This window comes from Saccharomycopsis crataegensis (assembly GCF_037102585.1).
Source record: "Saccharomycopsis crataegensis DNA, jcf7180000000073, whole genome shotgun sequence".
Classification (NCBI taxonomy): Eukaryota; Fungi; Ascomycota; class Saccharomycetes; order Ascoideales; family Saccharomycopsidaceae; genus Saccharomycopsis; species Saccharomycopsis crataegensis.
Genome location: NW_027043820.1, coordinates 1,093,983 through 1,119,440, shown reverse-complemented (window position 1 = coordinate 1,119,440; position 25,458 = coordinate 1,093,983). Strand labels below are relative to the sequence as shown.

General features: G+C 36.5%; 13 protein-coding genes across 13 annotated transcripts; 7 read left to right on the top strand and 6 right to left on the bottom strand. All coding sequences in view use genetic code 12, as the record gives it.

Annotated features, from left to right (window-relative positions):
- Positions 1–117: 117 nt before the first annotated feature.
- Positions 118–2,064, top strand: DASC09_012550 (Hsp70 family chaperone; the record flags this gene model as incomplete). Its single annotated transcript, XM_064994858.1, has 1 exon — positions 118–2,064. One exon carries the CDS (start codon positions 118–120, stop codon positions 2,062–2,064), a length of 1,947 nt encoding a protein of 648 aa, XP_064850930.1.
- Positions 2,065–2,630: 566 nt separating this feature from the next.
- On the top strand, positions 2,631–3,290 carry DASC09_012540 (v-SNARE protein VTI1; the record flags this gene model as incomplete). Its single annotated transcript, XM_064994857.1, has 1 exon — positions 2,631–3,290. The coding sequence occupies one exon, from the start codon at positions 2,631–2,633 to the stop codon at positions 3,288–3,290; it is 660 nt and encodes a 219-aa protein (XP_064850929.1).
- Positions 3,291–3,767: 477 nt separating this feature from the next.
- TRL1 (tRNA ligase) lies at positions 3,768–6,698 on the top strand (the record flags this gene model as incomplete). Its single annotated transcript, XM_064994856.1, has 1 exon — positions 3,768–6,698. The coding sequence occupies one exon, from the start codon at positions 3,768–3,770 to the stop codon at positions 6,696–6,698; it is 2,931 nt and encodes a 976-aa protein (XP_064850928.1).
- Positions 6,699–6,901: 203 nt separating this feature from the next.
- On the bottom strand, positions 6,902–7,447 carry DASC09_012520 (uncharacterized protein; the record flags this gene model as incomplete). Its single annotated transcript, XM_064994855.1, has 1 exon — positions 6,902–7,447. One exon carries the CDS (start codon positions 7,445–7,447, stop codon positions 6,902–6,904), a length of 546 nt encoding a protein of 181 aa, XP_064850927.1.
- Positions 7,448–8,080: 633 nt separating this feature from the next.
- Positions 8,081–8,592, top strand: DASC09_012510 (uncharacterized protein; the record flags this gene model as incomplete). The annotated part of the gene is made up of 2 exons (XM_064994854.1): positions 8,081–8,089; positions 8,401–8,592. The coding sequence occupies 2 exons, from the start codon at positions 8,081–8,083 to the stop codon at positions 8,590–8,592; spliced, it is 201 nt and encodes a 66-aa protein (XP_064850926.1).
- A 1,227-nt stretch (positions 8,593–9,819) lies between these two features.
- On the top strand, positions 9,820–10,038 carry DASC09_012500 (uncharacterized protein; the record flags this gene model as incomplete). The annotated part of the gene is made up of 1 exon (XM_064994853.1): positions 9,820–10,038. The coding sequence occupies one exon, from the start codon at positions 9,820–9,822 to the stop codon at positions 10,036–10,038; it is 219 nt and encodes a 72-aa protein (XP_064850925.1).
- A 1,721-nt stretch (positions 10,039–11,759) lies between these two features.
- On the bottom strand, positions 11,760–12,638 carry DASC09_012490 (uncharacterized protein; the record flags this gene model as incomplete). Its single annotated transcript, XM_064994852.1, has 1 exon — positions 11,760–12,638. One exon carries the CDS (start codon positions 12,636–12,638, stop codon positions 11,760–11,762), a length of 879 nt encoding a protein of 292 aa, XP_064850924.1.
- Positions 12,639–13,912: 1,274 nt separating this feature from the next.
- Positions 13,913–15,118, bottom strand: DASC09_012480 (uncharacterized protein; the record flags this gene model as incomplete). The annotated part of the gene is made up of 1 exon (XM_064994851.1): positions 13,913–15,118. One exon carries the CDS (start codon positions 15,116–15,118, stop codon positions 13,913–13,915), a length of 1,206 nt encoding a protein of 401 aa, XP_064850923.1.
- A 190-nt stretch (positions 15,119–15,308) lies between these two features.
- On the top strand, positions 15,309–15,506 carry DASC09_012470 (uncharacterized protein; the record flags this gene model as incomplete). Its single annotated transcript, XM_064994850.1, has 1 exon — positions 15,309–15,506. The coding sequence occupies one exon, from the start codon at positions 15,309–15,311 to the stop codon at positions 15,504–15,506; it is 198 nt and encodes a 65-aa protein (XP_064850922.1).
- A 419-nt stretch (positions 15,507–15,925) lies between these two features.
- On the bottom strand, positions 15,926–17,593 carry DASC09_012460 (sugar porter family MFS transporter; the record flags this gene model as incomplete). Its single annotated transcript, XM_064994849.1, has 2 exons — positions 15,926–16,284; positions 16,369–17,593. The coding sequence occupies 2 exons, from the start codon at positions 17,591–17,593 to the stop codon at positions 15,926–15,928; spliced, it is 1,584 nt and encodes a 527-aa protein (XP_064850921.1).
- A 2,050-nt stretch (positions 17,594–19,643) lies between these two features.
- On the bottom strand, positions 19,644–21,082 carry DASC09_012450 (uncharacterized protein; the record flags this gene model as incomplete). Its single annotated transcript, XM_064994848.1, has 2 exons — positions 19,644–20,954; positions 21,026–21,082. The coding sequence occupies 2 exons, from the start codon at positions 21,080–21,082 to the stop codon at positions 19,644–19,646; spliced, it is 1,368 nt and encodes a 455-aa protein (XP_064850920.1).
- A 225-nt stretch (positions 21,083–21,307) lies between these two features.
- DASC09_012440 (uncharacterized protein) lies at positions 21,308–22,714 on the bottom strand (the record flags this gene model as incomplete). Its single annotated transcript, XM_064994847.1, has 1 exon — positions 21,308–22,714. The coding sequence occupies one exon, from the start codon at positions 22,712–22,714 to the stop codon at positions 21,308–21,310; it is 1,407 nt and encodes a 468-aa protein (XP_064850919.1).
- A 1,052-nt stretch (positions 22,715–23,766) lies between these two features.
- On the top strand, positions 23,767–24,990 carry KTR6 (putative mannosyltransferase; the record flags this gene model as incomplete). Its single annotated transcript, XM_064994846.1, has 1 exon — positions 23,767–24,990. The coding sequence occupies one exon, from the start codon at positions 23,767–23,769 to the stop codon at positions 24,988–24,990; it is 1,224 nt and encodes a 407-aa protein (XP_064850918.1).
- Between the last annotated feature and the right edge of the window lie 468 nt (positions 24,991–25,458).

The window sequence follows — 25,458 nt, the reverse complement described above, 5'->3', positions numbered from 1 at the left end:
TTTTTTTCCATAACTATAAAAAAATCAGATCGTCCAACAATTTTCATGGAATATGAAATTTACGTTTCATAGAATTGTTCACACAATTTTTATTAATTAACATAACAATATAACACAATGTCCAAAACAGGTGCTGTCGGTATCGATTTGGGTACTACCTACTCTGCCGTTGGTGTTTACCAATCTGGCTCCGAAAGAGTTGAAATCATTGCTAACGACCAAGGTAACAGAATTACCGCTTCTTATGTCTCCTTCACCGATTCCGAACGTTTGATTGGTGACGCCGCTAAGAATCAAGCCGCTATGAACCCAACTAACACTGTCTTCGATGCCAAGCGTTTGATTGGTAGAAAGTTTGACGACCCAGAAGTTCAAGGTGACATGAAACACTTCCCATTCAAGGTTATCAACGACAACACCAAGCCAAAGATTCAAGTTGATTACAAGGGTGAAACCAAGACCTTTACTCCAGAAGAAATCTCCTCTATGATCTTGACCAAGATGAAGGAAACTGCTGAAGCTTTCTTGGGTGGTAAGGTTACTGACGCTGTTATTACCGTCCCAGCTTACTTCAACGATTCTCAAAGACAAGCCACCAAGGATGCTGGTTTGATTGCTGGTCTTAATGTCTTGCGTATCATTAACGAACCAACTGCTGCTGCCATTGCTTACGGTTTGGACAAGAAGGATGAAGGTGAAAAGAACGTTTTGATTTTCGATTTGGGTGGTGGTACTTTTGATGTCTCTTTGTTGTCTATCGAAGACGGTATCTTCGAAGTCAAGGCTACTGCTGGTGACACTCACTTGGGTGGTGAAGATTTTGACAACAGATTGGTTAACCACTTCATGCAAGAATTCAAGCGTAAGAACAAGAAGGACTTGTCTAGCAACCAAAGAGCTTTGAGAAGATTGAGAACTGCTTGTGAAAGAGCTAAGAGAACTTTGTCCTCTTCTGCTCAAACTTCTGTTGAAATCGATTCTTTGTACGAAGGTATTGACTTCTACACCTCCATCACCAGAGCTAGATTCGAAGAATTGTGTGGTGATTTGTTCAGATCTACCTTGGACCCAGTTGAAAAGGTCTTGAAGGACTCCAAGATTGACAAGTCCCAAGTTCACGAAATTGTTCTTGTTGGTGGTTCTACCAGAATTCCAAAGGTCCAAAAATTGGTTTCCGACTACTTCAACGGTAAGGAACCAAACAGATCTATTAACCCAGATGAAGCTGTTGCTTACGGTGCCGCCGTTCAAGCCGCTATCTTGACCGGTGACTCTTCCTCTAAGACCCAAGACTTGTTGTTGTTGGATGTTGCCCCATTGTCTCTCGGTATTGAAACCGCTGGTGGTGTCATGACCAAGTTGATTCCAAGAAACTCTACCATCCCAACCAAAAAGTCTGAAACTTTCTCTACTTACGCTGACAACCAACCAGGTGTCTTGATTCAAGTCTTTGAAGGTGAAAGAGCTAAGACTAAGGATAACAACTTGTTGGGTAAGTTCGAATTGTCTGGTATTCCACCAGCTCCAAGAGGTGTCCCACAAATTGAAGTTACCTTCGATATCGATGCTAACGGTATTTTGAACGTTTCTGCTGTTGAAAAGGGTACTGGTAAGACCAACAAGATCACCATTACCAACGACAAGGGTAGATTGTCCAAGGAAGATATCGAAAGAATGGTTTCTGAAGCTGAAAAGTTCAAGGAAGAAGATGAAAAGGAAGCTGAACGTATTGCTTCTAAGAACGGTTTGGAATCTTACTCTTACTCTTTGAAGAACACCACCAGTGAATCTGGCTTCAAGGAAAAGGTTGACGCCGCTGACATGGAAACTTTGGAAAAGGCTATTGAAGAAACCATCTCTTGGTTGGACTCTAACACCACCGCCACTACTGAAGAATTCAAGGACAAGCAAAAGGAATTGGAAGGTGTTGCTAACCCAATCATGACTAAGTTCTACCAAGCTGGTGGTGCCCCAGGTGCTGAAGGTGCTGCCCCAGGTGGTTTCCCAGGTGCTGGTGCCCCAGAACCATCTAGTGAAGGTCCAACTGTTGAAGAAGTTGATTAAATCATCTAGAAATTTGTATTTCAATTATATTTGTACCTATAATGTTTTATGTTTCATCTTTTAATGCATTTAATTATATTGATAGTATAAACGGTTTTTTTTTTTTCTTTTTTCAAGTGAAAAAAAACTGCTGTAATTCTTATTTTTATTGAACCTGTTTTTTGGAAGATATGAGAGTTCATACTCCTTATTAATATCAGCACAGTCACATGATATTTGCGTATCTGCATAGGGAAATCCATAAGCTTTTACTGTCCCTAGATTAGAATAACGACATTACTACTTCTGTGGGTCCCTGATATCTACTTGATTAGAAGGTTTTATTCTCAACAACTAATGAATGCTTCCAAATTCCTAAGCGTATTAATACCGTTTGCAAACGGTATCATGGAAGTAGTTTTATGTACGAATCTGCAATTAATGGACAGTGCCCTGCTACCGGGAAAAATTAAATGACAAACCAAAATTGGTTGACACCCACGCCAGCATCTCACCCTCTCACTATTATTGATATATAAATATATATACAGATAACCCACCATTAGACTCATTGTGGATCCTAAAATATGTCTGACCTTTTATCCACTTATGAGGCTGACTTTCAGTATACTGCGCAGGATGTGCAAAAGAAATTTGAAGAGGTTTCATCTCTCCAAGGTGACGCCCGCCACTCTGCCCTCAAAGATCTTGAGTCGTCAATAGATGAACTCAAAGAAATAATAGGCTCCATGGAAACCGAAATATTGGGATTGCCATCGAGCAACCGCGCTTCTTTCAATTCAAAGATTAGAACTTTCCGTTCACAATTACAATCACATGAAAGCTTACTTAAAAAATACGAAGATGATGAGGATAGAAGAGAACTTTTTGGAGGCAGAACTGACAATGGGTCTGGCCAAAATTACTCTGATTTCGATCAAAGACAAGGTCTTTTGCAAACCAATGCTTCATTAGCCAGGACCTCTGATAGATTGAAGGATAGTCAAAGAATTGCTAATGAAACCGAGGACATTGGTGCCAACATCTTGAACAACTTGAGAGGACAGAGGGAACAGTTGGTAAATAGTAGAAATACCTTAATGGAAGCCGACGGATATGTTGATAAGAGTATACGTACCTTGAGAACTATGAGTCGAAGAATGGCCGCGAACAAGATGTTGAGTTACGCAATTATTGCGGTATTGATCATATTAATTTTCTTAGTCTTGATCAGCAAGTTCAGATAAATAGGATCTTTTTGTTTTTAGTTTTTTCATTTTCATTTTCATTTTGGTTGTTATGTTAGACACTTCACTTGGTATCAATCCTTTTTCTGTTCCCTTTTTTTTTATGCTCATTTGGCCGAACTTGCCGTAAGAATCTGTATTTTCTCACAATATTTTACGTTCAAGATTTTCAGAGTTTGCCTTGTAATTGATGCCACCTATCCTTTTTTTTTTTCACCCATGTTAATTGAATTTCAAGCCTATTCAAAAACAGATTAGTGATGCGTATTAGTAATACAGAGGTGTGAAGATAAACTAGCACTTGCTGGTGAGTAATCTCTTCATGTTGAATCAAATCATCGCAAGGGGCACAAAACCAGCGCAGTTTCTGCCATAGAGAAAAAATTACGGCATGCAAAAAAAAAAAAAAAAAAAATCATTTTGTAGTACAGTTTATAAAATAACTGCTCCCAAATAACTATAATTTCTGAATTTATAATGATTGATATATCTGAATTCCAGAGTTATGCCCAGCAGCATGGGAGTTCTTCTGTTGATCTTGATGGTTTTGTTGATTCATTAGAGAAATCATTGAATGTCAATAACAAGAAGGGCAAAGGTAGTAAAAGTGTGTTAACAACATTCAATAAACCAGATCTACCATTGGCATCATGGAAATTCAAAGAATGGGATTATTTGAATCCTGAAATCAACTTACCTTCAAATGCCAGAGGCTTATTCACCACGGAAAACTCCCCTCACAAGATTGTGGTCCGTGGCTACAACAAGTTTTTCAATGTGAATGAGGCCAAAGAAACAAAGGTTGATGCCATAAAGAATAATAGCCAAGGACCATATGAGGTAACGCTAAAGTCTAACGGCTGTATCATATTCATTTCAGGCTTAGAAGATGGCACATTAGTAGTATGTTCCAAGCACTCTACCGGCATCATTGACAATTATAGAAACCATTCATTACAAGGCAAAGAATTTCTTGAGCGGCAACTAAAAGAACTAGGAGTAGACTCCAAAGAGTTTGGTAAGGCCTTAAATGAGTTAAATGTTACTGCTATTGCTGAGTATTGTGATGATGACTTTGAGGAGCATGTGCTTCAGTACGTTGGTGATGATATTGGATTATACCTTCATGGTTTGAATTTCAATATTCCAGAATTTAAAACTTTTCCTATGGATTTGGTGACGAAATTTGCGGTGAAGTTTGGCTTTAAAACTACCTCTTACTTCGTTGAATCAGACGTCAATAAGCTTTTCGAATTCCTTGAGAAATCAGCAAAAACTGGGATGTATGAAGGTGAAGAAGTGGAAGGATTTGTCATTAGATGTAAAGAAAAATCTACAGATTCAGATTTTTTTTGGAAATTCAAATTTGAAGAACCTTATTTGATGTACCGTCAATGGAGAGAAGCTACAAAAAAACTCATTAAAGTTAGAGATTTAAATGACCCTTCTTTCAAGAAATACAATGACGTTACCAGACATTACCTTGAATTTGTCGCGCCAATTATTAATAATCATGAAAAACTTGGAAAATATTACTTGTTGGGCCATAGTATTATTGACTTGCGGAAATTATATTTGAAGTTCATTGGGAAGGAAGGTTATGAATTGACCAAATCCAAGGCTGTAGACCATGAAAAGGCTCAAAATATTAAGGAGATTATACTGTCAAGAACAATGACACAGAAAGAGGTTGAAGACGACATTGAAGGAATTATCAAAGGATTAAGTCATGTGCAAATTGATGAAAAGCAAGTCCAAGCTCAAATGCCTGCTCCGTTAACTGATCCAAAGGTCGATGGTTGTGGCTACGAAATTTTGCAAATCAATAAATACTGCTTAATTCCAATAGCCACTATTGGGTGTGGGAAGACCACAACCGCGTTGACATTACTCAATTTGTTCCCACAATGGGGACACATTCAGAATGATAATTTAATAAAAAACAAGGTATTTAATAAGAGATTGGAAAGAAAATCTTTGGAATTTCTTATGGGAAATACTGCGGTTCTCGACGAAGATAAATTAAATGTTGAAATAGATGAATTTTTGAAAAATCCAAAGAAATTCGGCTCAAACCCTTATTCGATGGTCAAAGAGAAAAATAAAACAGAAAATAAGGACAAGATTCTTGATTCTAATAATGTGATAATTGTGGATAGAAATAATCATATGTTCAGAGAAAGAAAAGACTTATTTTCATATTTGCGATCACTTAAAACAAGTTATCTTACCAACGATGGAGAATTGGTTACTGATGCGTCTGGGAAAGTTGTTAGAATTCGGTACCAGTTGAAGTTTATTTGTTTGAATTTCTTGCCAAAAAAGTACTTTCCATACGCAAATGTTTCTGCCGATGATAGACTTTGGAACGTCACACATGGACGAATCAAGGATCGCGGGGATAACCATCAAACAATCAAATTGAATAGTGAAAAAGATTTAGCAGATGTTGAAAAAATCATGAAAGGGTTTATTGGTAGATTCCAGTTTTGTGATCCAAAGAAAAGCCCAGATTCCTCTTTTGATTCAGTCATTGATTTAAATATTTTTGAAGATAATAGCTCTAGAGTGAACGCCGAAAAAATCTTGAAACAATTGTACGGCGAATTTCCTGAAGTTTTGAATGGAAAAATGCCAACAAAAGAGGAGATTGATGAGGCCTTCAAGAAGGCGCTAGATTACAAGCCAAAGATCAATAAGATTGTTAGAGGTAGTGGTAAAAAATCGGAAGACAAACAAAAGAAAAATCATAAGGACAAGAACGAGAATAATTCTAATCCAAAGCCAAGACTGCCGAAAATAAATTATTTTGGAATTGAAATATCTGATCCCTCAACTCTCCTTAGTCGTGTGTACTCCCTTATAAACAAAAAGCAAAATATTTTAAATCTCGAACCCACTCAAAACTTTTTTCATAAGCTTGCCTATTCTCAAAGAATCCAACCTCGTTTTCATGTCACATTGGTTCATGCTGCCCACAAAGATAAGTCTATTTTCAAAGGATATTCTCAGTTGTTGGAATCTTGCCTTAGTTCCACCACGAATAATGCAACTGCCAATAAAGCCATCGTACCTGTTGGCAAAATATGCTTTGACATCAAGCTTGATAAGCTCGTTTGGGATGGCAAAGCTGCGGCAATATTGGTCAAAATTGTTGGTGTCCATAATGTTCCAGAAGATAAGAAGGATACTATAAAATATGGAAATAGCAGATTACATATTACTCTTGGTACGGAAAATGTGTCTATCAAGCCATTTTATTCAAACACTATGCTTGAATATGCTGATGAATATATAACAAAAGATGCCAGTGGTATTTACGAAGACAATATTTGCGTATTCCAATGGGATGATGATGATAGTGATGCTTATTTGAATAAATTACCATTGACTGGTTTTATTCAATAGATTTTCTAGATCTATTTACTATATCTGTATATAATATACAATAACCAAGCTCTGTTCTCTTTTTTTTTTTTTTGATAGAAAAATCTAACCATTAAAATTCATTAACCCCGTGTAGACAAAATAACCGAAAAACAAAATAAACAATATATATAAAATGACAATAATAGACAGCGTTGAAGCAGTTTATTGAAATTAAACAAAACTCAAGGTCTTCGCAGCTTTTGCAATTGAATTTTTGACACTTGGAATCGATATGTATCAATTTGCTCTTGCAAAATTTCTAACTCTTTTTTCTCCTCATCAGTCAAATGATGATAGTTGTCAGCTTCTTCCAAATCTTCACGTTCCTGCGATGCTGATAATTCAATAGATGTCCGAGTATTCTCGCGTTTCTTATGGTTAACAAATTGCTCGAGCCGATTCTGCAACAACTCAACAAATCCCATCTGATTTTCTTTCTCTTTATATTTCAATTCATTTAACTTCTCAATAGTTTCGATCAGCGCCAAGATCCGATTGTTTTTAATGCTATTGTAATCGGATATTTGCTCATTGATATAACTGATGGGATAGATCTTATAGACTTTCTTGAGACGGATGATCCGAGCAAGCCGCTGAAATTCATCATCCTCTTGGTCATCTGGATGAAGTATTCTATCAATGGATTTAATCCCATGGGAGAGCGATTGGTTGCAATTGTTTAGCGATACAATGCAATCACCAAGAACATCTATGTTATCGGTCTCCATTTTGACTATTTTTATTATTGAGGTTTCTAGTTAATGCCACACAAAAATGTATCCTGTTCTTCTTCTTCTTCTTCTCCTTTTTCAGAATAAAGAAGGGGAAAAAAAATGTATGAGTTTATTTACAAAGAAAAAAAAAGAGGAAGTGAATCAAAAATTAAATCACTGTAAATAAGCGTTTTTGTTTTTGTTTTGATGTTTTTTCACAAGATTTTAAAGTAAATAGGAGGTCTGACACCCCATATGCTCATCCAAACACACGACAACGGATATCCCTCGATTCAGAAATAATCTAATCTTGTTATAAATTAGACATGGTAGGAATTCCGCTAAATTACAGAAAAAAGAACTATTAATGCGTAATGCCTTGGAATTGACTATAAGAAAAGTAATGTTGAATCGGGGTTATTATTAGGTCCTCGGCCATTTCTTAATAACATAGATTACTAGTACATGCTGCTACTAATTTCTGAAATACATCCTATTCTATCGCAGGTTTAGGAGTAGGGCGGGGAGGGGGGGAACTTGATTATAAGAAGCTTCCTCTGCTTGTGTGTGTGTGTGTGTGTGTGATAGCTCCACGTTGATTTATTATGTTATTGGGGAATTACCAATGTGTAGAATACCATATTCTCCATGGAAAAAGTATTCTGATAATTCTGGAGTGTTTTGCACCCTTTGTGAGCTCTTCTTACCATATTCAGTCAACTATGGTCCATACGACATCACCTTTTTCAAAGATCTAGAGAAAAAATTTAGCAATACACCGGCTATGTTATGTATGGACTGTATGTGACACACTCTTATTACATAACGTATTACTAAATTGGGCAATTTTTTATCTATAGAATCAATCCTTCGCGCATTGAAAAAATCAATTGACTACCGAAATGAAACTAACTAACTAACTAACTAACTAACTAACTAACTAACTAACTGGTAGGTGGATCAGCTAGCTCTCCTCCAAGAACGACAGCCGAAGATGGACCTTGGAACTAACTCCAAGGCGCTTGCTTGCCCATAGAATCGGGAAACTGGAAATTACGTTTCTGGGAAGTGGCATGAACATGGATTCTTTTGGTGATCAGGACAGACTTGTTGTTGAAAACCATCATTCAAACTTGAGCAAAACCGTGGTCAATTTGTAAGAAGTTTATGACACTATAAAAGAAGAAACGGCTTGAGTTTCATCAAACTATGATGCCAAGTGCAATGATCTAAATGCCGAACTAGACGGAATTGGCGAAAAGCTCTCGATTTGCTTACCCATACACTCAGCCCAGACTTAGCAATTCAATTTCACTTTTCAACTTAGCCAATATTCGAAATCAAACGCTTCATCCATCAACTTTTGAGAGATCCTCGTAAGCCTCGGAGCATTAATATACATACACTGAGCGACTGTTGATGTTTCAGAAGCAGTAGAAGCTTTACACAACACTTCTCCAGCTGTATAAACACTGTCGAGATAGATTTTTGTGATTCTCAAAAGAACTTTGAAGCCCATTCGATTAGCAATTTTGGACCCCACGATATCTATCCCTCACAAAACAAGTAATTAATTGTATCTTGGATGATAAGGAAGCCTGTACTATGCTGTAGAATAATGCGTGTATCAGACCAGATGCAGTGGTGGTGCCGGCGCTCCTTTTGGTGTTTGGGTGTCACAAGACTGAGACGAATTACGTCATGTTGTGCGAGGGCGTACAAGGATTTTTATTGTGTGTGGTCCCCTCAGTTATGGGCAAAATGTAAATAGACATTGTATAGATATCTTTGCACTGGATTACTTGCTATGCTTTATTTGGTAACAGCAATAGAGTTAGTTGTCTTACATCTTTTGTTGCTTTTTACATTTTCCATTTCTGAGGCACAAAATCAGTTTATTATCTTGCAATTTTTTTTTTTTTTTTTTTTTTTCCTTACCAATTGGAGAGAGGAATTAATTTGTCCAAAAATTTCTCCCTGGAAACATCTACTTTTTTTTTTTTTTTTCCTAACTACGTGAGATATCTTCAGTATTACTATTATCATAAACTTCTATAATTATTATTATTATTATTATTATTATGGTGTTTTGATACAAACTAAATCACGCTTAAATAATCATCTCATCATTATAATTGAAAGAAAAAGAGAGCTTCAAGATTCTGGTTCCATCTGCTAGTATTTTGCTATCGTCGCTTTTTTTTTTTTTGCGTGTGTGTGTTTTGAGACTGCTGCCCATAGTCTATAGACTTTGATTGGTATCATTTATTCCAATCTTGTATCTGGGCTTGTTAGTGTGGGGAACTATTAATTAATATTTCCCATTTGATAATATTTTGCTTATATCCCGGTATTAAAATACCTCGTCCCTTCCCACCCAAAAGGATATGGGGTTTTTCACGAGCTCCTCGAAGAGCAATTGCAATTACAAGTTTGCAAACTTCAATGAAAAACAAGATTATTTGAATCGTTGTCAAATGAAGCAGCAATGCCAATATTCCGACTCAAGCGGATCAACTTCAGGTAGTGTGTCAAAATCAAGAGCTTCGTCCACTTGCTCGTCGACAAATTCAAACTTGACATTCCAGTTACCTAGTCGAAGCTGATTCTGTTCTGTTCCATATCTGATTTCCCTCTCCCAATTCTTACTTTTACCTCCACTACATCAAGTCCACTGAATCATCAAATACCCATCTGTACTATAGATTGCTGCGGTTTATTTCTCATCGTGGATGCCGAGTATTCCGTGTTTTACTTTCTTTTGTTTATTTTATTTTATTCATTCTAATTGTATACTAGTTATGTCCTTCTATTGAACTTTCTAAGAGGATCTTTTCTATTACCCTTTACTATTATTTTTCTTGTTTTTCTAGATATTTTATGTTGTCTTTAAACTTCTTGAGTGTTTTTGTATTGTCTTCAGTTTGCAGTGCTTGGCAGTCTGAAGAGGACGGAGAAAAAAAAAAAAGAAAAGAAAAGAAAACAGAATTGCATCGCCATCAGGATGATCAAAGTAATGACACAATAATTAAAGAAAAGAATAAAGTCGACAGATTACTGGCAAGACTACGGTGTTGGCCTCAATTTTCTTTTTTTTTTTTTTTTTCATTTGAGGCTTACATCTATCTATACTTAACGGACTTTTTTTTTTTTTTTTCTTGAGCATCTCCGTGCGACGACGTCAATATCATGACTTGACGACCATCATGTTATTAAATTTCCAAATTCGATATGAGATTTCTAGATCAATCAAAAAAAAAAAAAAGATATTCAAAGAAACAAAAGACCAGAAAGAGTTAAAGAATCACCACTTTTCACTGCTCACAGTGGGGCATGGTCCCATCTTTAGTGATCTCTGTAAAAATCAGCCAATCAACATTACCTCATTTGTAAAGCAAGTCAAACAATCTGCCCCAAGCTCCCCCCTTCTCACAATACCGATCGCAAAATTTTCGTGCTTGAAGTATATTTCTCTTGTTTCTATGGATTTATCTATTTTGTAAAATATCAGCTAGTAAATATTAATTATACAGCTACAAAACTACGGATCACTTTCCATACACGTATTTGATTTCCTGTAAATCGGTGTACAAACAAAAAGAAAAAGAAATAGAAAAAAGAATTGACATATCCAATTATATTTCAAGTAATATCTTTTCTCTATAACGTAGATTACAAACTATATTCACAGTAATATCGGATATTCCATTATTCTTTCGCTCTTTGGGAAAGAAAATTTTTTTTTAAAAAAATTTGACCGTTCATATATATGCCTATCATGCGCATAAATTTAGCCCTAGCATATATAATAATCTAGTATATTAAATATACCACTAAAGCTTCCTACAAAATTCAAGATATATAGACCAATACATCGCCTTATAAGAGACTCGTGATTAGACATTGATTGAAATTATAATATAAATGATTGGCTCATTAATGCAAATGGGGGATATGGGAGCAAGCAGCAAAAAAAAAAAGAAAAGAAAAGAAAAAGATGTATATATAGAGGGGGAAAAAAAAATGCAAGAATTGAGGGTCCTATAACAGTGAGGAGTATTTCTGTAAAAGAAACAGTCAATATGTTTCAGGAAATTTTTGGGGTTGGAATATGAGGATTCTGTACACAATAACCGCTACATGAAATGACCTACTGGAATTGAGCAAAGCCATAATTATTTTTTTTTGTTCTCATCCTTTCAGTGTAAATGCTTGTGTGATGAATAGATGAAAAATCAGAATAAAGAAGGTCCGTTAATTGCTGATGAATCCGCCCCAATATTAAGCAAATAATATGCTCGATTGATCCATATAATAACTAAGCATATCAGTTTGTGCTAAACTTCATTTTTTTAGCCACAGTTTCCTCTGGGTGATCAGTTTCCTCTTTATGGCTATTAATAACAGATCCATCCCTATCGATTTTCAGCTTTTGGTGATTTAGATATATTTCTTGAGAAGCCTTAAATTGGCCCTCTTCTTCATTATTTGGCTTCTTGATATTAGTCACTCTTGTAGGCTTTGTGAAGTAACCATGACCTCTAGCACTCCTTGTCCTATCAACACTGAGTAGTGGCATAGATGCTCTAAATTTTTGATTAACCGGCATGTTCATATTAAAATCGTAGTGAATCACTCCATTTTCATCGGTGACAGGTTCATTCCCAGTATTTTCCGCAAGGTCATCATTCACCGCCGATTGATCCGCTTCCCCACCGTTAATATCTTCTTTCACATCATCATTGTCATCATCAAAAATTATTCCTCGATTGATATTTTCACCTCCCATTAGTTCCGCCTTCTTCGTTAAACACCAACTTTCAATATCAAACTCGCTCATCCCATGTTCCATCTCATCGTCATCGTTGTCCATACTCATATTTCCATCGCTGTTTCCTCCTTCTCCATCAAAATCTGGTCTCCCTGACTGGTCATTTCTGGCTCGGATTCTCCTGGTTATGGTGGCCCGATGTAGTTTGATCATATTCAACAAGTCATCCAAACAATCTAGGTATCCTTTATGTCTCAACATGGCATTTTTAGCACTCGACAACCGATATAGCGCCGCTACTGAATTAGCAGCCGATTTGAACTCTTGTGTCAATTTATTATCAAGATCAGATATTTGTGACTCGGTAGCTGGTATTTGAGGCGGTAAATTGCTCGACAAGTTTGATAGATCCATGGCTTTTCTTTCCTTACCCATTGTGACCAACGATAATAGGAAAATAAATAAAAAAACGAATAAATAAATAAAAAAAAAAAGACAAAAAGACAAGGAGACAACAATAAAATGAAAATCCGTAGATTATTTATTGATTAATTGGAAAAAACAATAATCCAATGGAGTCGATCGATCGGGTATAAATATAGTTCTCTTCACACTGAGGAAGCTCGTGATGATCAAAATCAAAGCTCCGTATAAATAACTTAGAAAGATTTAGTTTGTTAGTTCAAAGCAACTCTTCCCTACAACCGGCATGTATAAAACTTGGTAGAAAATAAATAAAGGTTGTAATAATGTCCCGTTATTCCTGTTCCACTATTTCTCAATAATGCCCATGAGGAAGGGCATCTTCTGATTTTTTTAAATCGAATCACTCACTCACAAAAAAGCCTAGTTTTTTCTCTCCAGTGCCGCTAACCACGCAGCGGATGATGATCTAATATCAGATATCATATATATATCTATTCTATTTCCTGTAATAATTGTCGGATTAATCAGGCATATCTCCTCATGTCTGTTGTGACTCCCAGAATTAGGATCAAAATAAATCATGAGCTTTCTCGTTCCCGATATATGTGATGGTATCATCTTGTGCTACTGGTCCGTCCCACCTGCTTCCGGCAGATGATTGGGCAGTTTGAAACACCCAAGATCCTATAAGTAGTGAACATGAGGAAAGCACCATTGCTTGCGCCTGACATGACAGCAATTCACTATTTATTGCTGAGAATCACACTTGGAAAGCCCAAATGCTTGATTAGACCAAATAACGAGTGAGCGGTATGACATGGGTAATTCCTTGATTATCCTTCAATGATCTAAAAAATGGAAAAAGAGATTTTTTGTTTCAAGCTAAAAAATACTCCAAATCAAAAAATAAATAAAATATAGACTTCAAGAGTTAGTCCACACAAAAATACCCTGGATTAGGGGTAGAACAACTTTTTAATTCAAATACATTAAAAGGCGTATTTATGCTAATGAACAAGAAAAGTATGCAGTCTATAATAGCAAAAAATATACCTCAGCGAGAGCAGCAGAGCATGCAAACAAGGGCTAGTCAGTAGTGTGAGAAATAAAAGACTGGTTGAAATCTTAAAAAAAAAAAAAAAGATGAATTAAATAACGAAAACAAAACAGGAACATAACATGGGTATGATGACTAGCTAAGTAAAACAAACAAACAAACAAGTGGTTATCTATAAGATAAGTAGAATATTAAGGGAAATCTAATAAAAGGATTTAATGCGAAATCACACTGAAACAAAGTTGCAGCTGATGCCAATAGCATCTGCTTGATAACATAAATTCTCTACTTCAGTAAGTAAACCAGCAGCCAATTCACCACGAGTCCAAGAATTGCCATTGAGCAATATTCTATTGAATTGTATACCTTGGTTAAAAATTACACTCTTCATCGCCACAAACTGAACGGTGAATGGCAGTGATCCTGGCGGATCATGATGATCATCGTCATCATCTTCCTCGGTATTGCCCTTTGGCTCGTATCCAACTAAAATTTTTTGTTTAGTTGAGGCGATATCTGGTTTGAGAGCGCTAAATGCCACTGGATCAAATCCATTCCAATTTATTAAAGATATGAGGTACCGCTCTGTAGTCATCCCAGTGTTCACCAAGAAATTTCTCAAGTTACTTAGCTTGACTTCTTGGCTGAGCCGTTGATTATTTGTGAGCCCCCCACCGTCATTTTTTGACTCTCTGGAATTTCCACTTTGCAATTGCTCGGAATATTGGTTGATTAAAATGAATTTTCTGAAATTTCGAACATTGGTATCGCTCAATCTGAAGTAATTATCGAGAAAAGCTTCAATGCTTCCATCATCAACATTACTATCTTGCAACAAAACTGCCACAGTAATTAAACTTCCATCGATATCAACTTTACTCAATCGATTGACTAAACTTTTGAAATTTTGAACGGTCGAGTCTTCCAATAATGCAGCAAAGAAAAATGAATCCTTGACTGATCCAGCAGCCACGGTACTATTGGGCAGATCAGAATTCTCATCAACGCTATCTTTATTTCTATTAGAATTATGGTACAAATCTTCATACGTGATCACTTCAAATTCAGGATCCATCACCCTGCTCTTGGTTTTACTATAATCATACAATGATTTTCCATCATCGCTTATAAGCAGGTATTTCTCGCACATGTCGATACCGCTATTGAATAATTTCGATGGCTCACTGACATGAATGGGATCAAATATATCAAGGGACTTGTAGTATATTTTTTCGGAGTTCTTCATCGCTAGGATCAAAAATACTATCGATACAACGATGACCCTAAATATTTTCGCATTGATGAGCCTTATTGCAAGTCTTTTGAGCACTAATTGAAGTGGTAATTGATGGTTAGAAACTGATGAGGCTCGACGACGATTTCGATCTCTGATGAGCTTGTTGATTGAGGCACCAAGAGTGTCCGAGGACATTTCTGTTCGGTAATTAATGGATTGACTATTCCCTTTGAATTCGTCAAGCTATTATTATTATGCGTACATGTAACCTGTAATATTCTTTTTTTTTTTTTTCCTATTATTATAATTGTCACGGGTTGATTCTTTTTTTGGTGCAGTTACATTACATATATCAACATGTCAAATCGGTGAAGAGAAAGAACAAATGGGAAATAATAGTGAAATAAACTTATTTGGAAAAGAATTAAAAGAAAAATGGATGGAGGAAGCGCAAATTGTCGATTTGAAAGGCATCAGAAATCACAACATTTTTCTCGAATTCTCCAATATCTATGTCAGAATGCTAGGTAGGCCAGGCCTTTTGTCGCAACTCAACTCAACTCAATTCAATTCCTTTCTTTAATTTTCGATTTATTTCATTTTATTTGCCATTTACAAGCGTATATACATTTATAAAAAAAAAAAAACTTGAAATTTAAACCAGATGATCCATATACTGTGATAAGACCTCTGTAAATTTCGTCAAAAAACTGCCTATAATTGGAGAGTTAGATGATGCTAAGCTTAATAACAAAATAAAAATAAAATACGTAAATTTAATAATTCCCACATTATCCAAGTAAAAGTAGAACAAAAGAAAAAGACTATATATAAATGTAGAAAAAATATACAACGATACAAAGGAAGAAACGTAGATGGACAAAAAAAAAAAAAAAGAAATGAAAAAGAAATAAAAAAGAAATAAAAAAGAAATAAAAAAGAAATAAAACTCATTTAGCAAAAGGAAAAAAAAAAAAAAAAAGGGTATCCATTTTATAGAGATCAGACTCTGGAATCAGAATGGTCAAGTTCCAACTTTGGGTCAGCTTCATAACTTCCAGCTTCATTAGTAGCATGATTACCCAAATAAGTAGTTGGGACAAACTTGGATGATTTCCAAGGCTTGCAAGTGTCATATAACTCATCGATCTGTTCCAATTTCAAGTTCTTAGTCTCATAAACGAAGAACCAACCGAAAATCAAACACAATAAATTGCAAGAACCCCAAATAAAATAAACTTTTGGACCTAAATCTGCGTTACCTGGGCCCAGATCAACCAAGTATGGGGTTGCATAGGCAATCCCAAAGTTCCAAAGCCAGTTGGAAGAAGTGGACAAAGCAATACTCTTAGCTCTGACACCTTTTTTTTTAAATTGTTAGTATGTTTTTGAAAAGAAAATGTTTTCTTTAAAAGTAATAGTGATAAAGTTAAGATAATACTCACGTAATGGGAAAATTTCACCAACAATAACCCAACAGATTGGGCCCCAAGTGGCAGCAAAGAAAGCAATAAAGATACAAATAAATGCAATCATCACATTATTAGATGCTCCGGAATCATTGGATGCAACAGAAGTAATGGAAACAATATAGTCAGAAATAAACATCCCTAATGCACCACTAAGAATCAATGGTCTTCTACCCAAAAGTTCAACAAGCACAATCCCAGGGATAGTGCAAACACAATTGATCACGTTACAAACGACAGAAATCAAGAAGGAGTTATTGATACCGGCGTTCTTGAAAAAAGTCACCCCGTAGTAGAACACAAAGTTAACCCCGGTCAATTGCTGCAAAGCTTGCAAAGAGATACCAGTAAATATTCTTAATCTTTGATGGTTACTAGATTTGAAGCAGTCCAACCAGCCACTAGAGCCAAGAGACATTTCATATTCATGGTTTGCTCTAATCTCCTCATATTCTTCGATCACTTCAGGATGATCAACAGGCAATCTTCTTAAACGGTGCAAGGAATTCAATGCTTCTTCTTTCTTTTCACGCTTGACCCAGAATCTAGGGGATTCTGGCAAGAAAATGAAACCGATACCCAAAATCAAAGCCCAGAGGAATTGAATGGCGATCGGAATTCTATAAGACCCCGAATTGTTCATCTTGTGGGTGGCATTATTAACAATGTTGGCCAACAACAATCCAATGGTGATTGCGAATTGATAAAAAGAAACCAAAGCACCTCTGATCCATTTTGGAACACATTCAGATTGGTATAATGGAACAGTAGAGGAAATCAACCCGACACCAAGACCAGCAAACACTCTACCAGCGACAAGTAATGGAATACCGGTGGAAGCAGTTTGTAAAATGATACCCAAGTTGAAAACAATAAGCGAAGATAGGATCAATGTTAAGCGACGGCCGATCCAATCGTTGAAGTATGGGGCCACAAGGGAGCCCAAAAATGTACCAAGGGATAAGATGGAAACGATCAAAGAATTTTCAGAAGAGGTGAACATTCCAGGAGTATCAGGGAATGTCTCAAGCACGTAGTCCATAGCAAGGACACCAGAAATGGTCCCTGTATCGTAACCGAACAAAATACCACCAAAAGCAGCAAAAACACCAACAAAAATGGCCATGAAAGCCGATTCATCTCCCTTTTCTTCGACATTGACGAAACGCCTAATGAAACTTTTGGGTTTAACAGCAGACATTTTTTTTATCTTTTATTTGTTAGGAAAAAAGAAAATAAGTATTTATAAATGTAAAATGTGAGGATGATGAATCTGTTGAATGGTTTTGACATTTTTAGAGTAGCAGGGATTCCCAGGATTTATATAGCTGGCCCAAGATATTGGGTTGTGACCTCTGTATGCAAGGTGCCGTCACTCTGACGCACTTAATAACTTTCGAGTGATGTTATTCCATTTTGGCTAGGAGTGGCTCGGGGAGTCTATTAGAAAATTAAACGCGAAAATCGTTTATCTGTCCAGATCAGGGTGCTTCTCTAACATACTATATGAAGTACAGTACAGTTTAATATAATATAAGAGTATAACTAGAGCATTCAAATCTAGTTACATCGGGAAGTGATCAAAACCGAAAACAATAATACTTCCCGAGAAAGAGAAAAAGAAAAACGAGTGGAAAAAGAGTTCTTCCAGTGCCCGCCAAAAAAGTGAGGGGGGGGAGGTGAGCGAATGGCTTCTCTGAAATTCTAGATCCGCACAATTACGGCACTTGTGTGCATGTGAGAGACAAAGTAGTGAGGAATTTCCTTCTTCTCCTTTTGAAAGTGTTGAGATTCTATATTTTCCCATCACAATAGGGGAGATACGTCAGATCTACTGGTGTTGGTGTTGCAATTAGCAGGGGAGGGGTCTGGGACGAACAGAGGAGAAGCAAAGAAAAGCAAGCTTCCATATGAAGTGGAGACAGAGAGATAGATACACTTTATGTAGAATTAACAGTTCTCGTACAATCATCTCCAAAAGTCGAGAATCACACCGAAACGACAGTGTATTGATAAGTTGGGGGACTGATTGCCTGGTGGCCGTAAAACCATAGATGCATATATATGCATTCAATAATCCGGGGAAAGTGTGGGGTGCATGACTTTCTCCAGGGCAAAAAAGCAACAAAGGGGTTCTCAATCAATCAAACATACAGACAACCACAAACAAGCCCATGTGGTTTACATAGATAGATATAGACGTGAGTCAGTAATTCGGATCCACCATCCATCCATCCATCCATACCTAACAAACACCACCCAACTCAACTCAGGCAGTAAGTAGCAAGAAAGAACACCGACACCGCCGTGTGTCACAAAAGCATAAACACTCCCCTTATTTTCTCATGACTCGGGAAAATGTAAACAAAACCTCTCTTTTGTTTACATAGGGGGGTGGCGAGGCAATACGGCGGTGCCATTAGAGAATTCCAAGCCGCCAGCCAATCTTCATCAGAGGGAGGGAGGGAGGTGTGTATTGCTGCTGCCTCTTGGTGTACACACAGTACACACAAGTGCTGACACTGTAGATCGTCATGGTAATCCCCTCCATATTTTTTTCCGTAGTTCTTTCTTCTGGATAAATTCCCGCCTCCCCCAAAAAAAACAAAAAGAAAAAGAAAACGCTTTGCACCATCCATAGCAAATGACGTCAAAGGCTGTAAAGCAACGGCATCAGGAATTTGGAGTTTCTTCTTCTCGGATCGAATCACAGATTTGGTTCAGTTTTGCTACATCAACATCAGCATCAGCCTTAACAACACGATTACCACTATTATTATCAGCACATGGTATTTTAATGCTTCCTTCTTTTCAGAATCACGATCGTAATCCTTTTTTTTTTTGAAACAACCATAGGCATACATACCCTATCCAGGCTAATGCTACTTTTTACTTTTTTAGGATTCGGAGTTTCTGCATTTGAGAAAACCCAGTTTTGGCAACTTGGTATTTATTGGGTCATCAGTTTAACAGATGTATAAAGATAATTCGCGTTCCACTTTACAGGGAAAGTGTCTGCTGAAACATATCTTTCTTTCTAGAATAAATTGATGCTTACTCAGCCACTGGAACTTCATCCTGTTTTATCTTGGAAGATTGTACTATTTTATCTTGGAAGATTGTACTATTTTATCTTGGAAGATTGTACTATTTCTAAGAGCTAACAGTAATCAAAACACACACAGACATATAACATGATACAAGTGGTTATTGAAACACTATGTGCAATGGCAAAAAAAAAAAAAACATTTCTATTCCGCAAACAAATTATGAATCTCTCTACCTCTATTCTTGAAAATTAAGCCCTTATGATTCCCCTTGACTCCTCCAAAATTCAGGGATCTCAATAACTCCATTGATGGACCAAATATATAATTATTCGCGATATCTAAATCCCATTTCAAAGATTCAACATAATCATCAGCTTGAAACTCCATTGATTTTGAGAGTTTTTTCATAGGTGCAAGATCTTGTAATACCTTCACCTCCGACAATCTCTTAGATTTTTCTTTCAATATGCAAATTTCAGCCTTCAATTCTTCAATCATAGATTCGTACTTGCTTCTATCCTGTTGACCCTTAATCGACAAAGCCTCGTTTTCTTGATACAATGTTTCTAATTCATCCCGTTTGTCCAAAAACTTTTTCAATAAGTCGTCAACGCATTCACTATTGTTTTTATATGCTCTCGCTGATTCTTCCATTGCCGCTATTTTTTCCAAGTAAAGCCCTTGCCTTCTTCTAGATATCAGCAATTCATTTTTTAGAAGCAAATTATCGTTTTCAAGTTTAGAGAGTCTAGATAATAATTCCTTGCTTTTGAAATCACTCTCAAAACTAAAATTTCCTTTTGTTAACGATATTTCATTATCATAAGCTGATAAGCTCAACTCAGTATCATCAGGGCTTCTGCCAAAAAAAACTTGAAATTCAGCTCGGTCATTCTCGTCAAGAAAAGTACAAAGGGTAATACAGACGGCAGCCTTTTGGCAATGTATTCCTAACTCGATGAAAAGAGCAAATAAAGACTGAATTTGAATCAATTCATTGTCAGTCAAGACAGTATCTTCCCCAACAATAGCGAACAATTTTGCTGGAGTAATAAATCTCAAAAAATAATTAAACCTATCATTCTTGTACGATTCACTCACAGAAAGCCTAGTTACAGAAGCAAAAGGCCTATTGGAACTATCCTTTGCATATATTGGTGCTCCATATCCATCACCAAAATTATCATATATAGAATTATCAGCATTAGAATAAGGAACATTAGCGCCATCGGCAATACTATTCTCATCATATCGTATTGCGTTTGGACTAATAACTCTTGTGTTACACTTTATGAATTCTTGGGTCATGACGTTTACAAGAACTTCAAAATATCTGAGCTTCACCTTCAAAATCTCTTCATCTAAAGTCAAATCATGATAATCATATTGGGATGAGTAATCAATTATGGAAGAGTCAATGAGAGATTTTAAAATCTTGTTGATGGACTGGGGAGTAATTATCTCCCTAAGTTGCTGCCCTGGAATTACTGCCCGTTCATTGAATTGGCATAGCTGATCAAACACAAGGAGTTAGAAATACAGCGCTTATAGGCGAATTTCTCGTAAAGAATCCAAAGACATACCCAATTAACAACGGCTCGAATAAACGCTCTATTAACAATTTCTGGATTGAAAATCATTTCCGCTGGTAACTTTGGCAGACAGAAACTCAGGAATTACATTGAGATCAAGCGACACAAAAAATCGTGAAGCCTAAAAAAAAAAAAAAAAAAATTAAAGGAGCCGAGGAGACAAAAACAACAACACAACCAAAGCGGGAGGTATTAAAATAGCTCAAATATCATTAAAACCATTCATGGAGCCGATAAACCACTCTTGATATTTTCAAAAGTGATTATTTATAATTACTCTTTCTGCTTGAGAACTACCTTTGCTTTATGTTTAGAGTCATCGTTAGGTTTTGGAGTTCGTTTCAAGATCTTTGGCTTAGAATTCTTAAATGGGGGAGAAGTGCTCTTTGATTGAGAATGTGACGATGATTCAGATGTCGAAGAAGGAAATGACTGTGCCACGGTAGACGATGCAAGATTGTCATCACCTTTAGTAGCAACCTTTCTTCTTGATTTCGATTTTGGCCTCGATTTCTTTGTAGCTTTAGTATCATCGCTTTCAGCGGGCTTCTTGAGCTTAGGTTCAGAAGCAGTACCATCAGAAATATCAGATCTTGATGGCCTTTGTTTTTCTTTTCGATTCTCATTAGTGTCCTTGGAATTCCCGCTTGGCCTAGATTTCTCCTTTGATTCTTCGTCAGATTTTGGTTTCTTTGGTTTCGGTCTACTTCTGGCCTTTCTTGGTGGTTTTTGATTTGTATCAACAGATTTTGATTTGTCTTCTGACCTAATTTTACCTTCAGTTTTAGAATTATCATCTGCTTGTGGCGCATTCTTTGAAGATTTCGATTCTTTAGTTTGTTCATTATTGCTCTTTTTGGCTTCACCGAGTTTTTTTGGCTTTCTTTTTTTCTGCACCAGCTTCTTTGATCTGGAAGAGGTTGACTCGGGGAACAGAGTATCTATGTAAATTAGATCCGATTTAACATTAGTAGAAGACCCAGAAACTTCTTTTGAGAGATTGGAATCTCGCCTCGATTTTTCCAGATTTTCTGAATTGACGCGCTTGGCTTCAGAATTTTTGGTAGTTTTCTTCTGTAGAGCTCTATTTTGTGCCTTTGGCTTTATCAGCAGAGCAAATGACCTATCTAGTCTCCGTAATTGACGACTATCGAGATAAGGTTTCTTATTTTCTCGATCTTCGCTGTTATAAAATTTCAAAAATCTTTCAAACAAAGGGTCCAGACTTAAAGTGTTGTTAAGTGGTTGTTTCTTAGCCCATTGGATACTATCATGGTCATCTTCTTTGGCGTTAGGTAACCAAGTGCTTTCCTGGTAATCACACATCTGAACTTGGGGAACAACATTGGATTGTCGATCGTCACTGAATGAGAACTCTGATTCAGGAACGGAAATTTTGGCGAGGAACAGGGTTAAGGAGACTTTATCATTGAATGAGAGATAAGCCCTAGAGAAAATGGGGAGTTCATAAGGATTGGCAGGATATTTTCCTGGGACAAAGTATGTATGAGAAATTGATGAGTTATTGGCTGGATCGTCAATGAACTTTGCAGTTGTTTCATAAAATACCTGCTTATCTAGCTTGGGAGGCAAGAGTCTCACCACTATCTTGTAAGGACCGGTGTCCATAGTTGGGAGTGGATGTTGTTTCCCTTCTTGCGTAGACGATTCGAATTGCATGTTGCCAAATACTCGACCACCGTGAAAAAGAACCAAAAAAAAATAAGTTAATTTCTAACAGGCCATCCCAACACCAGGGGGAGGAAATGAGCTGCTTTGTGCACCCAGACACCCATTAGCAATTGCTTAAGTAATCACATGTACAATCTTCTGATACACGCATGAAGACACACCAACAAGCATGATTACGAACCTTAACACAGGATATATCATAGTGCAGAGGGCGCTTGTGTTCCTGCAGTGGCAGCACTGGCAGGTGTGCCCCGAAGCTGGCAATGGCAGCAACTGTCGGTGGTGGTCGGTGCTCTGTTATCACCGCTAGGGAAATGAGATGATATGATATATACAACATGAACAGAATAGGTGGGGTCAGTTGTGTAGCTTTTGAATCTCTTGCGCCTCCTTTTTTTTTTGCTGGCGGTTTGTTTTTTGCAGCACTTTTTCCCTGCAGGCTTATTGGGAAAAAGGGCAAAAAAAAGTGCCTTTTTCTTTGTTTCGGTGTTTCAATGATTGTCCCTGTTTTCGTACCTGAGGCTAAATTTTACTCGCACCAGTGGTTTATTTTGCAAATTAATTTGATTGCCCAATTCGTCATCACAAGATCCACAAACAAACACAGACTAAGTAAAACATTATTGGCAAACAATAGCAACTATCTTTATCACTAAATCTTTCTGCCCTCCGAAATCTAAAAAGAAATAAACGTATGTTTTTTAAGAAAAAAAAACAACAACATAGATTTGCGTGTTACATCATCCATCCGTTCCTTAAAATTTTTTTCCGCCCAGATAAAAAATCTAATTCTAATTGAGGCTAAGAAAAAAAAAAAAAAATTGACAAATATCAACAAACTTCTATACATTTGCTCTTAAGATTGGACAACCCAAATTTGTTTTATTGCTACTCTAGAAAGGGAAAAATAGAGAGAAAAAAGAAAAAAAAAAAAAAAAAATAGAATTAACAACCAAGAAAATTATCCAACTGGGCTCTTATTTTCTCCTTGCTATCAAAACACACCCAGAATCATTTAACAACATTCCCTCATCATCAAAATGTCGTTGGTGAAAGCTAAATATCTCCAAGTATCAATAGTCATCTTTATTGCGTTACTGATATTCTTCAATATTCGACTGTACACATTTTCATCAGAATCGTCACAGTCATCATCATCATATTCATCTTCTATCGATCACTTCCCATCAACAATCACAAATCAGCCACATCTGTCGGATAACAGTCTCACCCAAGAAGAAATCATCAATAAATACTCGTCTATCCAATACCAATCTCTTCTGACTTCAAAGGTAAATGGTTGTTTTGTGACTTTAGCAAGAAACTCCGATCTTTGGGGCTTGGTGGATTCTATTCGTTCAGTTCAGGACCGTTTCAACAACAAATTCAACTACGATTGGATTTTTTTCAATGACGAAGAATTCACTGATGAATTCAAAGAAGTCACATCGTCATTAATAAGTGGCAAAACAAAATATGGGAAAATCCCCAAAGAACATTGGCTGTTTCCGGAAAACTTGGATTTGAATAAAGCTGCCAAGGCAAGGGAAGATCTCTCGAACTTAGGAGTAATTTATGCCGAGTCGGTATCTTATCGTCATATGTGTCGTTTTGAGTCGGGATTTTTTTACAAACACCCTATGCTTGCTGATTATGATTGGTACTGGAGAGTTGAACCGGATATCCAATTCTTTTGTGATATCAATTATGATTTATTCCGTTACATGGCAGATAATAATAAGGTCTATGGATTTGCCATATCAATTCATGAATTTGAAGCCACCATCTCCTCGCTTTGGGGGGAAACTAAAAAATTCTTGAGTGACAATCCTCAATATATTGCTAAAGATAACTTGCTTGATTTTATCTCGGATGATGGAGGGGCAACTTACAATTTGTGTCATTTCTGGTCAAATTTTGAAATTGTGAACTTGAGTTTCTTTAGGAGCGAAGCCTACGAGGCCTATTTCCAGCACTTGGACGCGACAAATAATTTCTTCTATGAACGTTGGGGTGATGCGCCAATCCACTCTATTGCTGCTTCTTTATTCCTCAAAAAGGACGAAATCCACATGTTCAACGATGTGGGATATTCTCACTCAGTTTATCAAAACTGTCCAATTGATAATGACTTTAGACTTTCGCATAGCTGTGCTTGCAATCCTGATAATGATTTCACCTTTAAAGGTTACAGTTGCTCAGGAAAGTACTTTGATGTTCAGGGTTTGAAGAAGCCAAATAATTGGGAAAAATATAGTGATTGAACAATGGTCTTCAATAATTTTAGATTGCTGTTTCATATCAATATTTTGACGTTAAAGTCAAGTTATGTATATTTTGTGGGTAAGGATTTTCAATTTTCAGATTCTTTTATTTTACATGTTGTTATTTTGGTGGTTTTCTTTCTTTTTCCTACCGTAATTTTTGTTGAATAAAACATATTGGTTCCCTTATTTTGGATTGAAAATGGCTTCTTGTGTAATCATATCTTGTTTTTTTTTGTGAATAGGATTAATGGTATACAGTATATTATTATTATACACTAGATCACATATATTTTGAGTTACAGATAGACCCAAGTAACTGGTACATATCACACACTAAAATTTTTTTTTTTTTTTTTTTTTATTTCCTTCCAGAAGTGTTAGTTGTTACTGGTCAGGTCGGTCTCCTACTCGGGTATTTTTTGCTGTTGGAAACATAAATAAAGTGGGATATACATATCTGTTATC